The sequence below is a fragment of the Phocoena sinus genome, chromosome 9 (assembly GCF_008692025.1).
Source record: "Phocoena sinus isolate mPhoSin1 chromosome 9, mPhoSin1.pri, whole genome shotgun sequence".
In the NCBI taxonomy this organism is placed as follows: domain Eukaryota; kingdom Metazoa; phylum Chordata; class Mammalia; order Artiodactyla; family Phocoenidae; genus Phocoena; species Phocoena sinus.
The window spans coordinates 29,790,293-29,803,772 of NC_045771.1; the positions used below are offsets into that span (position 1 = coordinate 29,790,293).

At 37.4% G+C, this 13,480-nt stretch overlaps 1 protein-coding gene across 4 annotated transcripts in view; it reads left to right on the top strand.

Moving 5' to 3' along the window:
* Nucleotides 1-13,480, top strand: part of TSPAN12 (tetraspanin 12) — a 65,482-nt gene that overhangs the window by 37,247 nt on the left and 14,755 nt on the right. For all 4 annotated transcript variants that reach the window (XM_032643777.1, XM_032643776.1, XM_032643778.1 and 1 more), the window contains 3 exons: nucleotides 899-973; nucleotides 4,585-4,692; nucleotides 9,172-9,315. In XM_032643777.1, the coding sequence (XP_032499668.1) occupies nucleotides 899-973; nucleotides 4,585-4,692; nucleotides 9,172-9,315 (327 nt within the window). The remainder of the gene's footprint in view (nucleotides 1-898; nucleotides 974-4,584; nucleotides 4,693-9,171; nucleotides 9,316-13,480) is intronic.

A 13,480-nucleotide genomic window follows, 5' to 3' on the forward strand; every position in this document is an offset into this window, starting at 1 on the left:
CATGTACCATTTCAAATTATGGTTTTCTCCAGATATGTGCCCAGGAATGGGATTGCAGGATCATATGGCAACTCTATTTTTAGTTTTTGAAGGAACCTCCATACTGTTCTCCATAGTGGCTGCACCAATTTACATTCCCACAACAGTGTAGGAGGGTTCCTTTTTCTCCATACCACATTCTGCTTTGTTTTCATATATTCTTATCTATTCATATATTATGTAAAATAAATTTATTGAGCACCTACTTTGTGACAAGGAACACGGTAAATTTCTGCCCTTGATAGAGCTGTCATTCCAGTGAAGAGGAATAATCAATAATCATCACTACCCGATCCTTCCACCCTGACTGGCACCATAAATGGAGTGGAGGATTCATGACAGCAGTGGAGTTGTTTTAATTCTGCTGGAATTAGTGAACTTTCAGAGAACCTATTCTTTCTCACCCTTTTACTGTTTACTTCTGTAAAGTGACCTCCGCAACTGGAGAAGTGGCAAGGAAGAGCACAAAGAACATGGCTGCAGTGGTCCCTTTAGGGCTCCAAAATTTATTTTATTATGCACGTTCTTGAACAAGTCCTATTGTATACTTTTCACATTAATTTCTTCATTTGTAAAATGAGGTAGTCTTATCCATTGAGTGAATTAATTATGAAAGCATTTGATAAATGGAGCACCATCCAAACGACCCACTTAGGTGAGTATTGAATGCTGTCTGCCGATGTCTCAAAATTTGCTGAAATTTTCCCCATCTGCTCCCAAGGGAGGGAGCTTCTTGAACATGTGCCTCCGTTTTCTTGTCCTCTGAATAAACAACACTGAATAATATTTAGCTTGTCTCTGATGACCCTATTTTACTCTGATTCTATCCTAACAGCATTCATTTTCTGTTCTTCTACAGTATTTTGGAAGTTTACTTGTCATTTTCTGTGTAGAACTGGCTTGTGGTGTTTGGACATATGAGCAGGAAATTATGGTGAGTTCAAAATGGAATATAACCACAGTCTGAAACAATATTCGTTCAGCCTTTTAAATCAGATACTCTGGAGTTGTTAAGCACATGGCTATTAATTTGAATGTTCATGCTATCTGGTAACAATGAATACTCCCAATACTTCTGAAATGTAGCATTTTCTTTTCTGTGTCTAAAGCATAGTTCCAAAGCATAATTTGTGATTTTTCATTTCCTCTATTCCTATATATATCTTTAATTCCACAGATTGCTTAAACATGGATATAATAGACTGAAAATTATATATGTTCTAAAATAATTTCACCATCTTCTGAGTGTATAATAGGAAATGTTCACATTTGCAACAGGACTTGAGAAAAGTTGAAAATCTACATGAAAACCTTATAAAATGCTGACTGCAGCTGTACACTGATGGCTAGGAAACATGTACCTTCTGTTTGCAGCAAGCCAAACCATCTTCCAAATTAAGAAGTGTGTGTTAGAATGAATGAGAATAAGAGTTTCTTAACCTTAAGATTTTACCAGTCATGTTCGGTATACCACTCACACTTCAGCTCTGCTCTATTGGGCATTATTACTTATTTAATGTTTGCTCACTTCATTGGTGAAAATTGGTGCGTTGATTATCAATGAGGTTGAGCACCTTTGCATGTCTGTGAAGTCTGGCTGTTTTTGTGGTGGCAGGTCAGATTCTTCCACTGTGAGCTTTGTAGAGTAATCCTGTTTCAGGAAGATGATGTTTTCTTCCCCCCAACATGTAGTCTTTGGACTGTCTACAGCAGGAGTCCACCAGGGTGATTCTTTAAAATGCACATTATAGGGCTCTAGGCCAAAGCTGCTAGATCGGAATAGAGGAAAAGGCAGCGACTGAGTATTTGCATTTGTGGCAAGTTCCCCAGGTCAGTCTTCAACATTTTAAAATTTAAGAGCTCTTAAGAAGCGAAGCAGATTCTTTTTTATTTATTTATTTTATTTAATTTATTTTTTATACAGCAGGTTCTTATTAGTTATCTATTTTATACATATTAGTGTATATATGTCAATCAAAATCTCCCAATTCATCACATCACCACCACCCATGAAGCAGATTCTTTTACATTTGTTTCTGAGAGGCATTTTGGCAGTTGTGTAAGAAAATTGAAGACATCTCTGGTACTGATGCAGTTATTAAAGATTCTATGGTAAATCTGCTACTGTACTGTGACACTGTTTTGAATGCTAAGTGGTAATTACAGACTAGTGGGCACTCTACATGCGTCAATCTACATGTAAACGATGCTTTGGCACTGCTACACAGCTGAACCCCTCTGAAAACACTCATGCTTTCAATGTGTGACAACTCTCAGTAAGAAGAGAGAATTTATGGTTATTTTTTTCTCTATTAAAAATTGAAGAGTCAGGGCAGGTTCTAACTAGTTTAATATAAAGTTAAACACTATCTTCAAAACAAAATCTCCTCTTACAATAGGAATGCTCTTGTTGTCTTTGAGAATCATATTTTCACACCATCCCTAGAAACTTGGTATATTAAGGGAATGAAAAAGTGATTGATTCCAGGGACTCAGTTTTGGTGTCTTACTAATTTTTTCTAATTTCAAAAAACACATGGATCTCCTTAACATTCAAGCAATGAGTAGTAAATTGTATAATTAATTCTTGATCTCCTCATCTCAGCTTTTGTGTTCTTTTTGGTAATTAAAAGGTTTTTAAAAATGAGTTTACTTTCTAGTGGATTTAAAAAAATGGCTTGAACAGTGTTTATATCATACTAATATTTGGTAAATTTCCTAAATTATAACAAGTTTGAAATGAATTAATTTAAGGTATTTGAAAGGAAATATTTTGACTCTAGTATAATTCTAAGGAACTTGAGGAAACAGAAAGGAATTGATACGTTTTAGATACTTGCTTCTATTCTGTGAAGGGGCCATCTGCAAGTATTTTTTTAGTATCACAATGGTACTAGATGGGTGTACACTGCCGTGCCCGCTGAAGGCATACATCACTGTTTTGCTTGTGTAAATCTTCCCCCATTAAGTCACCAGGATAAAACAAGGGCTGTTTAAAAGTGAAATGTGGAAAGTAGTCCTTCAGGAAAAACGTTTGTCAGAATTTTTTTTTATTATTATTGCCTTTGCACTAATAGCAACGTGAATGAAAAGTTTATGAGCTGCGAAATTTTGCAGAACCCAGACTTTGCATAGAATGGGCTTTGTGCTCTTCTCTGTTCCATACAAGGAGCCAATACATGTGTGTTTTCCTTTATGGCCAGAGCACTGTATTTTGTGCCCGAACCTCAGTGACCGCCTGTGTTTCTTGCTATGTTTGGTTTCAGATCAATTGTGGTCACAAGTGGGAAACAACTTATATTTATTTTGGAAAATAACTTAAAAAATAAGACTGTTCTAATAACCAAATCAAGAGATTGGGCATCAGGCAGCCTATTTTCCCCTTATTTCTGTTTTTTATATACATGTTCACCTCCCATTCATCATTCCTTCTCTAGATGAAATCTGTCAATCATGTTAACTGTTTCAGATTGTAAATTTCTAGAGAATTTATTTCACTTCTATTTATTTTATGTTCAAAAGGATATGAGATAATAAGAATTTATAGTGCATAGCTTGAACTGTGGTTAGTTCTCTGAACTTTGTTGGAACCAGATGAACACACAGTATACCCAGTCAGCCCATTATTTAGGGAACAAAGTTGTGTGCCCAGGTGTTGGGGTGTTTTCTTTTGTATTGTACATTTCCAAGTAATAAAAAAGAAAATTAGCAAAGGAACAAAATGAAGACTTTCTGTGGCCAGGAAGTTTTAAACTACTATTGATATTGCTTTTTTTTTTTTTTTTTTTTTTGCGGTACGCGGGCCTCTCACTGATGTGGCCTCTCCCGTTGCAGAGCACAGGCTCTGGACGCGCAGGCCCAGCGGCCATGGCTCACGGGCCCAGCCGCTCCGTGGCATGTGGGATCTTCCCGGACCGGGGCACGAACCTGTGTCCCCTGCATGGGCAGGCGGACTCTCAACCACTGCGCCACCAGGGAAGCCCTAAAATCCACTTTTTGAAAAGTTTACAGACTTATTCTAGAGTGAGGCTTGGCTTGAGCTGAACTCTTTCCCTTAATTCTTCTCCCTTTATTTTAGTACCATAGTCTGCAGTCACTTCAAAGAACCATTTCATAGCATTACGAACTCAAATGAAAGGGCATTTTGCAGCAGGGACCACTTGTTATGAGGAGCTCAGGTGTATCTACAGAACATATAGGTGTATCTACAGAACATACAGCTTTACTTGTGATTTCCTTGAACTTGATATCGGCATTAAGTGATTTCGCATTATTTTGCTTAATATGAAGTACTTCCTCATTTAGTACAAAAATCTACAAGTAGAGATTGTTTGATAAGTATTTAATAACGCTGAGCCTAATTTAAGCCACAAACAAATACAAATTTAAGGCAGTGTTTGGCAATGGCAGTACATTCCAAGTAAGTGTGAGTATGTGGATGAGTCTATGAGTGATTGTGTTTGTGTGAATCTGTGAATGTATGTGTGTCTGAATGTGGCTGTTTGCACGTTACAGTTGTTGATACTTTGTCTTTTCTATCGCTAGGTTCCAGTACAGTGGTCAGACATGGTCACTTTGAAAGCCAGAATGACAAATTATGGCTTACCGAGATACCGCTGGCTTACTCATGCTTGGAATTTTTTTCAGAGAGAGGTAAGTGCTACCTTTTCTGAGGTAGAGGGTATGGAATAAATGGCACACTTTCAAAACAAGTGTTCAAAGCTTTGGCTTTGGTCATTTTCCCTGTGCTGAAAAGTTAAGCCGATGATTCAGTTACCACTGGTGTAATTTTTTTATTGAGAAATACTTTAAGTAGCTCTATGCCCTGCTTTTCTTCCACCATTTCCGCTTCATTTCCCACGGTTCACATATATTTTAGAATCTTTTAAAAGCCCTTTTGCTAAACTAAATTTTCCTTTTTTAATGAGAATTCCTTGATAATTACCCAAGCTCTATTTGAATGGATAATTTTTCATGATTTTTAGAGCTATCTGTAATTTAAACATCATTTGAAAATTTAAAATATTGGGTCTTATTTGGAAATTAGGACTCAGTATATCATTAAAAGCACGAACTTGCTAGTCAGAGTGACCTTCGTTCAAATTCTGGCTCTGCTGCTTACTATTACATGAGCTTCTGTAATTTACTTAACTTCCTTAAGCTTCAGTCTCCTCATCTATAAAATGGGGATAATAAAAGTACCTATCTCCTCCAGGTGTTGAGAAGATTAAATGGGATCATAAGTTATTGTTAATAATAACATTACAAAGTTAAGTGCTTTTAGCTTTTCTTACCTACCTTCCATATAGCACTGCATCCCATTATCCTCTCAGACAGGGACTATATTTAGATGTTTAAAATCTGGTGACTTGAAGTTAACCATTGATTCAAACTAAGTTCTTCTCCCAAGCAGTTTCCTTGCGATTGGAGTGACATTCCCAGATGACCAAGTCTATCTCTTTCTTTTACTGGCATTTAAAGCTGGGCTCCAAAGCATTTGAGAATCAGGGTCTTGCACAGTAGATGTCCTGCTCCCTGCTCAGTTACTCTGTCTTGGATACAGGCAGAGGTTCAAGTCCAGGATAATCTCCAAATCTGGCTCTTTGTGTCACAGTTGTTGAGATGGTGAAAATTATCACTGCAGCACAGATTTCCTGTTTATTTAACTGCTTCCTGACTTTGTTTGTTTACTCTTCATTTGTACTAAACACAATGTGAAGGGAAAATAAGTGAAGCGTTAGGGAATTTATAATAAGCTGTGTTCAGCTACTACCCGGAGTGGAAGCTTCCTAGAGCTCTTTATTTTCTGACAATTGTGATGTGGACCATGATAATCCAGGTCAAAAAACAAAATGAGTTTTTTTCTAATGGTACAAAGAGGGCGCCACCCTAGGTAGATAATGTACAGCGCTACAAATGATAGCACACGTATTTTTAGATTTGTTGTATGGTAAGTTCCCTCCTTTACATCATAGGCTTATTTCACTTCAGAGGAGGTGGTGAAGACCTCCGGGCTTCCTGAAAGAGTTTTTAAAAGCCCCTTGTATTAGTTTGCTAGGGCTGCGGCCATAACAAAGTACCACAGGCTGGGTGGCTTAAACAACAGAAATTTATTGTCTCACAACTCTGGAGGCTGGAAGTCTGAGATCAAGGCATCGGCAGGATTGCTTTTTTCCTGAGGCCTCTCTCCCGGGCTTGTAGACAGCCGAAGTCATCTCCCTGTGTCTTCACGTCATCTTCCCTCTGTGTCTGTGTTTAAATTTCCTCTTCTTACAAGGGCATAGGTCAGATGGGATTAGGACCACCCTTATGACCTTATTTTAATGTCTTCTGTAAAGACCTTCCCAAATATGGTCACATTCTGGAGGTTAGAACCTCACCGTGAATTTTGGTGGTGGGGCGGAAGGACACAATTCAGCTAACCACCTTCTCCCAAAATAAATTGTAGAGCAACCTTGTCAGGCTGCAGTTTTCCTGACTCCTCATTCGGTGCAGGTCTGGGCATGTACTTCACTTTAGTGGACTCTCACTTAAGCCCTAGTGATGTTTATTTAATACCTTTAAGAAAACTGATGCTAAAAACTGTATTTATTTATTGATTCTAACATAGAGGTTGGAGTATAGGCTTGAGAACAAACAGACTCCACCGCTGGCTGGTCTGTGATCTTGGCAACTTACTTGTCCTATTCCTTAAAGCCTCAGGTTCTGCTTATGTAAAATGGTGGTGGAATTTTCCGGTTTGACAGCATGTTAGAAGAGTGGCCCCATCTCACAATGTGGCTCTAAAAGAGGCAGCAAGACTCCAAGGAGATGTAGACCATAGTCATGTGTGGCTTAAGAATGGGTTTACTTAAGGGAGTTTCCAGGAAAATTTTCGGTATCAATTCAGTATCTTCTATTGATGAAGAAAAACAACCATGTAAAAAGCAACAATATCTCAGTGACTTATTAAAATAAAAAAAAAGCATCTGGCACAGAACATGCTATGCGTAAGTTATTTGGAAGAGTCATTTGTGTGGAGCACCTCACTTCCTGAGAAGGCCGGATAAATGGGCTGTTCTATTGTGGACAGAGTGAGCATGTTCCAAGAACTGTCCTCCTGTCAGCAACGCAGAAGAACACATGACATTAGGAAATGAGAAGTAGGTTTCTTCTGCGTACAAGGATTTAAAAAGACTGACTTGGAAAGGTAGTAGTTTATGATTTTTAGAAAGTGGTCATTTTACTACATGTATTTTTTATGGATACTCAATGACTTATGTAAAATACATGATGTTAACTTATGTTTGACTTAATTGGTGATGTTTGTGGTGTATTTGTGGATTTTAGAACAAATTTATAAGAGGGAAATACTAAAATTATTTTTAAAGTTTCTTGGAAAATTTTAGTATTACTCATAGCATCAGTATTTCATCATTTATAGTACTCAAGATGATTTTTTTCTCTTTATTTATTTATTTTTTAACATCTTTATTGGAGTATAATTGCTTTACAATGGTGTGTTAGTTTCTGCTTTATAACAAAGTGAATCAGTTATACATATACATATGTTCCCATATCTCTTCCCTCTTGCATCTCCCTCCCTCCCACCCTCCCTATCCCACCCCTCTAGGTGGTCACAAAGCACCAAGCTGATCTCCCTGTGCTATGCGGCTGCTTCCCACTAGCTATCTATTTTACGTTTGGTAGTGTATATATGTCCATGCCACTCTCTCACTTCGTCTCAGCTTACCCTTCCCTCTCCCCGTATCCTCAAGTCCATTCTCTAGTAGGTCCCTTCATTCCCGTCTTGCCCCTAGGTTCTTCATGACCATTTTTTTTTTCTCTTTAAAAATTAGATATTAGGCTTCCCTGGTGGTGCAGTGGTTGAGAGTCCGCCTGCCGATGCAGGGGACACGGGTTCGTGCCCCAGTCCGGGAAGATCCCACATGCCGTGGAGCGGCTGGGCCCGTGAGCCATGGCCGCTGAGCCTGCACGTCTGGAGCCTGTGCTCCTCAGCGGGAGAGGCCGCAACAGTGAGAGGCCCACATACCACAAAAAAAAAAAAAAAAAAAAAATTAGATATTTAAGCAAGTGAAAAAATGTAAAATGATTTTTTGTATTTCCTTGTTTCATTTTACGTAAGAAATTCAGAATTCTTTAAAGTTTATTTTATTTGAAATTTTGAAATGGTGGATTGTGATATTTTACAATACAGTGTTAATCCTGAGCACAGGTTGATTTGTTGGGCTACATAATTTTCAAAGCCAGTCACTCCTGGCAAAATTCTTCTCCGTGACTGCCTGTACATAACCCTTGTTTCTGACTATATGGAAGAGTAACTGCCCTCTACCCAAGGACAGAAAGTTTTCATAGTTAATTACTCTGAATCTAATCTACATATGTCCTTAAGCAGGATTTCTAAACTGTGACCAGAGAAGGTTTTTGTTAACAGTTGGTGAAATGAGACTAAAAAGAAACAAAGACAACATAGTTTGTCTTAAATCCAACTTTATTGACACTAAAGACACATCATTTCTTCTGAGATTATGGTGATAGAATATGACAGTTTTTTTCAAGATTCTCACTCAATTGAATAAAGATTTGATGATGTTTCCATCTCAGAAATTTTTGGAAATTTTCTGGTTAATGAATCGAGTTGGGTAATCTCTGTGATGTGGGCTGTTGGCCAAAAATCTTTCTACAGAGATTGCGGAAAGTTTTAATATAATATTTGAATTTGTTAAGCAGTTAAGTTGGTAACTAGGCAATACGCAAATAGATTGATCAACTATTCCCTAGTAGCTAGAGGTTTAATGTTAAATGTAAGATTTCAGCTATTTGTTTTGTTAGTGTGTATTAACTTTGCTGCTATATGATCACTTGTAGAGGATTTTACATTTGGGGGGAGGTAAGACTCAGTCATGCCTGATCTGTCTTCATGTGTTACGGGCATTATTGTTCAGAATTGTTCCATTATGGAGTCCTCTATTACATTTCTGTTGTCAACATAAAATGTGCACATATCATTAGGCGATGACAGAAGTGACTTTAGCTCTGGGTGCAAATATTTAAGAAATCTAACGTTCAGTCTCCCATAAGTAAAGAAAATATTTTTGTTGTTTCTGAGCCTGACCAGTCATTCTTTTGCAGTTCAAGTGCTGTGGAGTTGTCTATTTCACCGACTGGCTGGAAATGACAGAAATGGACTGGCCCCCAGATTCCTGTTGTGTTAGGGAATTCCCAGGATGTTCCAAACAGGCCCACCAGGAAGATCTCAGTGACCTTTATCAAGAGGTAAGGCCATATGTCGTTAACTTATCATGGAAGTAAAGAATCAACAACATGCCAATGCAATTTTCCTCTTCTGTCTAAATATGAGGGACCCGAAAATTGTTTTCCTCTGAAATGTGGAGAAAGAAGACAAAGCTAAAAGTTAATATAAAAATCTGAATACTAATCACATTTTAACAAAGTAAATTTGGAAAGACTAGGTTTTAGAATTAATTGGATTTTGAACTGTATTGTCTAGAACCAAGCTCTATTGCCACTTCCTAAGAGCGCTTTAAAAACAGACATGCAGAGTGTGTGACTAACTCCGGACATTGGGGAAGACAAGGTTTGTAGTTCTTGAGCAGAATGTGTATTTAGGGCTTCCATATAGACTAAAACATGGGGGCGGGGGATGGACAAAAAACCCAAAAAAAACAAAACCCAAAAAACCCCCCAAAACCCTTCTACTCTCCAGAGAAAATGCTGTCCTCGACTCTTCAGGTCCCCCTGCTGGCTAATATCAGTGATGTTAGTTTTAGCTGATTTAATGAAGTTAGATGCTCAGTGGGATTAAAGTCAGTTATCAAGTGGCTAAGAAACTTGCATATTTATGTTTTCCGGGAGAATTCATCAGAATCATCTGTTATTCCTTTGTTAGCAGAAGCTTTCCTATTCCTTCATCTTTAATGGTGATTTTCAAACTTTGTTAGCAGAGAAATCCTATTTTCAAATTAAAATCTAGAACTACACCATTCCAGTATAGTAGCCAATAGCTACAAGTGGCTATTTCAATTAAAATAAAATAAAATAAAAATTACGTTTCCTCAGTTGCACTAGCCACATTTTAAGGGCTCAACAGCCACTTGGGACTAGCAGTTCCTGTGTAGGCCAACACAGATATAAGACAGTTCCATCTTTATAGAAGGTTTCATTGTAGTCTTGACCTAGAATGGTAGCTCAAAATGTGAATCAGGTGGAAGGGAAGCTGCTCAGGCTGATGGGCTGGGATCATTTCCCAGATACATCACCAGTCAAGTATCTGGGTACCACAAATCATATTAACATAAAGTAACAATTTATATCATTCATAATATAATACACACATACACACACACACATCTGATTTTCCCTAGAAGTACTGTCATTGTTCAAAACATCTTTTAGGCTGTCTGCCAAAGTCAGTTGTAGAGATGCTCGAAAATCAGTTTTATTAATTTATAGTGTAAATTAATGAATTTGAAAATGATGCTGGATTACCCACACAAATGTTTCATTTCATTCATGTCTTAGAGATGAATCACTTTTGACTGTTAAAAAGCCCATCTTAGAGGACAAGCCTTTGCCACATTTAAGGATACCCAAAATGAAGTGCTTTGGCCTCTGAAGGCAGGCCACAAAGAGGAGTGCCAAATATCTTTAAGAGATTCAGAATTGTGTCAGTCTTTCTAGGGCAGGAGAGTACCACAAAGTGAGTAACTTAAACAACAGATATTTATTGTCTCACAGTTCTAAAGGCTGTAAGTCTGAGATCAAGGTGTCAGCAAGGTTGGTTCCTTCTGAGGCGTATGAGGAAGAATCTATGCCTGTGCCTCTCCCTCAGCTTCTGGCGGTTTGTTGGGAATCATTGGTGTTCCTTGGCTTGTAGAAGCATCACCCAGATCTCTGCCTTTGTCTTTACATGCCATTCTCCCTGTTTGCATCTGTCTCCAAATTTCCCTTTTTCATAAGGACACCAGTCGTATTAGACTAGGGGCCCACCCTTCTCCGGTATGACCTCATCTTAACTAATTATATCTGCAAGGATTCTATTTCCAAATAAGATCACGTTCTGAGGTACTGGAGATTAGGGACTTAACATATGAATTTAGAGGGGATGAAATTTATCTCATAACAAGAATTGTTGAAGCAACTGAATAACTCAGGTGTTTACTTTAAAAGATAATCAAAATACTTACAGTCGTGCCTCACACTACTGGGAAGTATTGTGTTTGGATGTTATCATTTTAAACATATTATGCTTAGTAGCATTTTGGCTTTGAATGAAAAGGAATATACAAGATATTGTATATTAAACGAAGAATTATTGAGTCAGTGTCTCTGAGTTCCTCAGTGATTATGTTACATTTTTTTTTCTGAGTGAAAGGTAAATATTGGTTGGTGTCTGTAGTAGGGATGGTCACCTAACAAATTCACCAGTTAGAGTCCTATTGATTTCATAAAACAGGAAATCAAGCTTAATACTTCTAAGATAGTATTAGGTGCAGATGTAATTGTGGATATTCAAGTACATTGTAACTTACCACTAGGCTTTAAAAAACAGATGATTACAGACAGACATTTATTTATTAAGATGTAAGCCCCAGGGAGAGCCTCCTCCTGGGATAATAAACCATTTTGCAGAAAAATCCAAAACCAAAATACCCCAGAGGATTACAGTATAGATGTTAAGTGTTGACATGCGAATTGAAACCTATCCACTTTCCTAGTGTGAACTTAATCCATTTGTTAGTTTTTAGGAGTAGCGAGTCAATATGGGGAATTATTGGGCTACATATGTAATAATTTCTACTTTCTTTAGTGATCAACACTGGTAACATGATTATAACCAATGTTGATCCTGAGAATGACAAAACATGAATGAATTTACCGTAAATTCCCACAAAGTCTGACTATGGACAGATTCACTTCAGTTTTATTATTTAGTTGAAAGGCAGTCAATTAAACACTTAATAAAATTTTTTTGTTTACAAATGCAATTCACTTTTGCTAGTAGTATTCATCATGAGACACTTTAATTTCAGGATGTCTAGAATTGCTTGTTACATGAATTTTAAGATGAAAAGAAACCACACTATTGTACAAGTGCAAATTGATGCCCGTATTATTTTTAAAGTTCTTTAGACAGACTTCCAGCGGAGACAGAGGTTCATTATATGAGAGTAATCTGCTTTTGCATTTTACAGCTAACAACAGATGCTGTTATTGGTAACATAGTGCATAATTATATGCATAGTTGACTTACAAAAGTGGATCACTTAGTAGCTTTATGGCAAAAGTACAATTAAATCCATCATTAAAAATAAGACTTAATTCCACTTTGCCCAGGAGAACATACGTTTCCTCGTTGCAGTGTGCCCAGAGATCACCCACCTGAAAGATGAGGGGTCTGAAAGGGTGAACAAGTGAGGGACAGCTGTTGGTATTTGGGAAATTTATTCTGAAGTAGCAAGTACTGAAAGGAGATATTTTAGAGGTCTTCAAAGTTCATCATTCCGAACAGGAACTAGACTTATTCATTGTTGCTCCAAGGGCCAGAAGTTACAGGAAGGAAATTTTGAATCAATAGACGGAAAACCTTGCTCATCAAAATCCGTCCAGTTGTGAGAAAGGTTCTCTTGTAAAGTCGTGAGTGTCTCATCACTAAAAATATTAAAGTCAAGGTCAGATAACTATGTCATTGGTGGGTAGAATGGATTTTTAAATTAAGAGTGAATCTGGACTAGATGAACTTCAAGGTCCCTTTTATCTTTCATATTCTGTAAGCTTAGAGATAAGAACTGACTTTCTTCCTGTAGTCTTTCTTCAGTAGTCTGAAATCAAGGAAATAAATCATTCTCAACCATCTGGTGGCCTGCATGGTCCCTGACCCATATGTCATATTTTATGACATATTTGAAATCTGTGAAAAATGACAGAGCAGAAATATAGCAACAATCGCACATTTTAAAAACATTTCCATCAGTGGTATTGTTGGGTTTGGCACACAGCCCCTCAAATATCCATAATGAGCTATCCACTTGTATAAAAGTATAGATTTAAAAGTATAGATTGTATAAAATCTTGTATAAAAGTATAGATTTAAAAATCTATAAAACTATCTCTGACCCTCAATTTGGTTCTATCCCATTCATTCATTCAAACAGTTTTGAGTGCCTCCTGGGTTCCAAGTGCTATTGTGAGCACTGAAGATACCATGGAAAATGTTTCAGACAAAAAACTCTCCTCCAGTATAACTTATGTTCTAGTTAGGGATATAGACATTTAACAAGAAAAAAACAGCAATAAAAAATCATTTCAGGTGGCGGTAAGCACTTTGAAGACTCTGAACAGGGTCATGTGCTAAAGAATGGCTTTATTGGTGAGGGAATTATTTAAGATAGGATGTTTAGGAACAGGCTGTCTTAGGAGG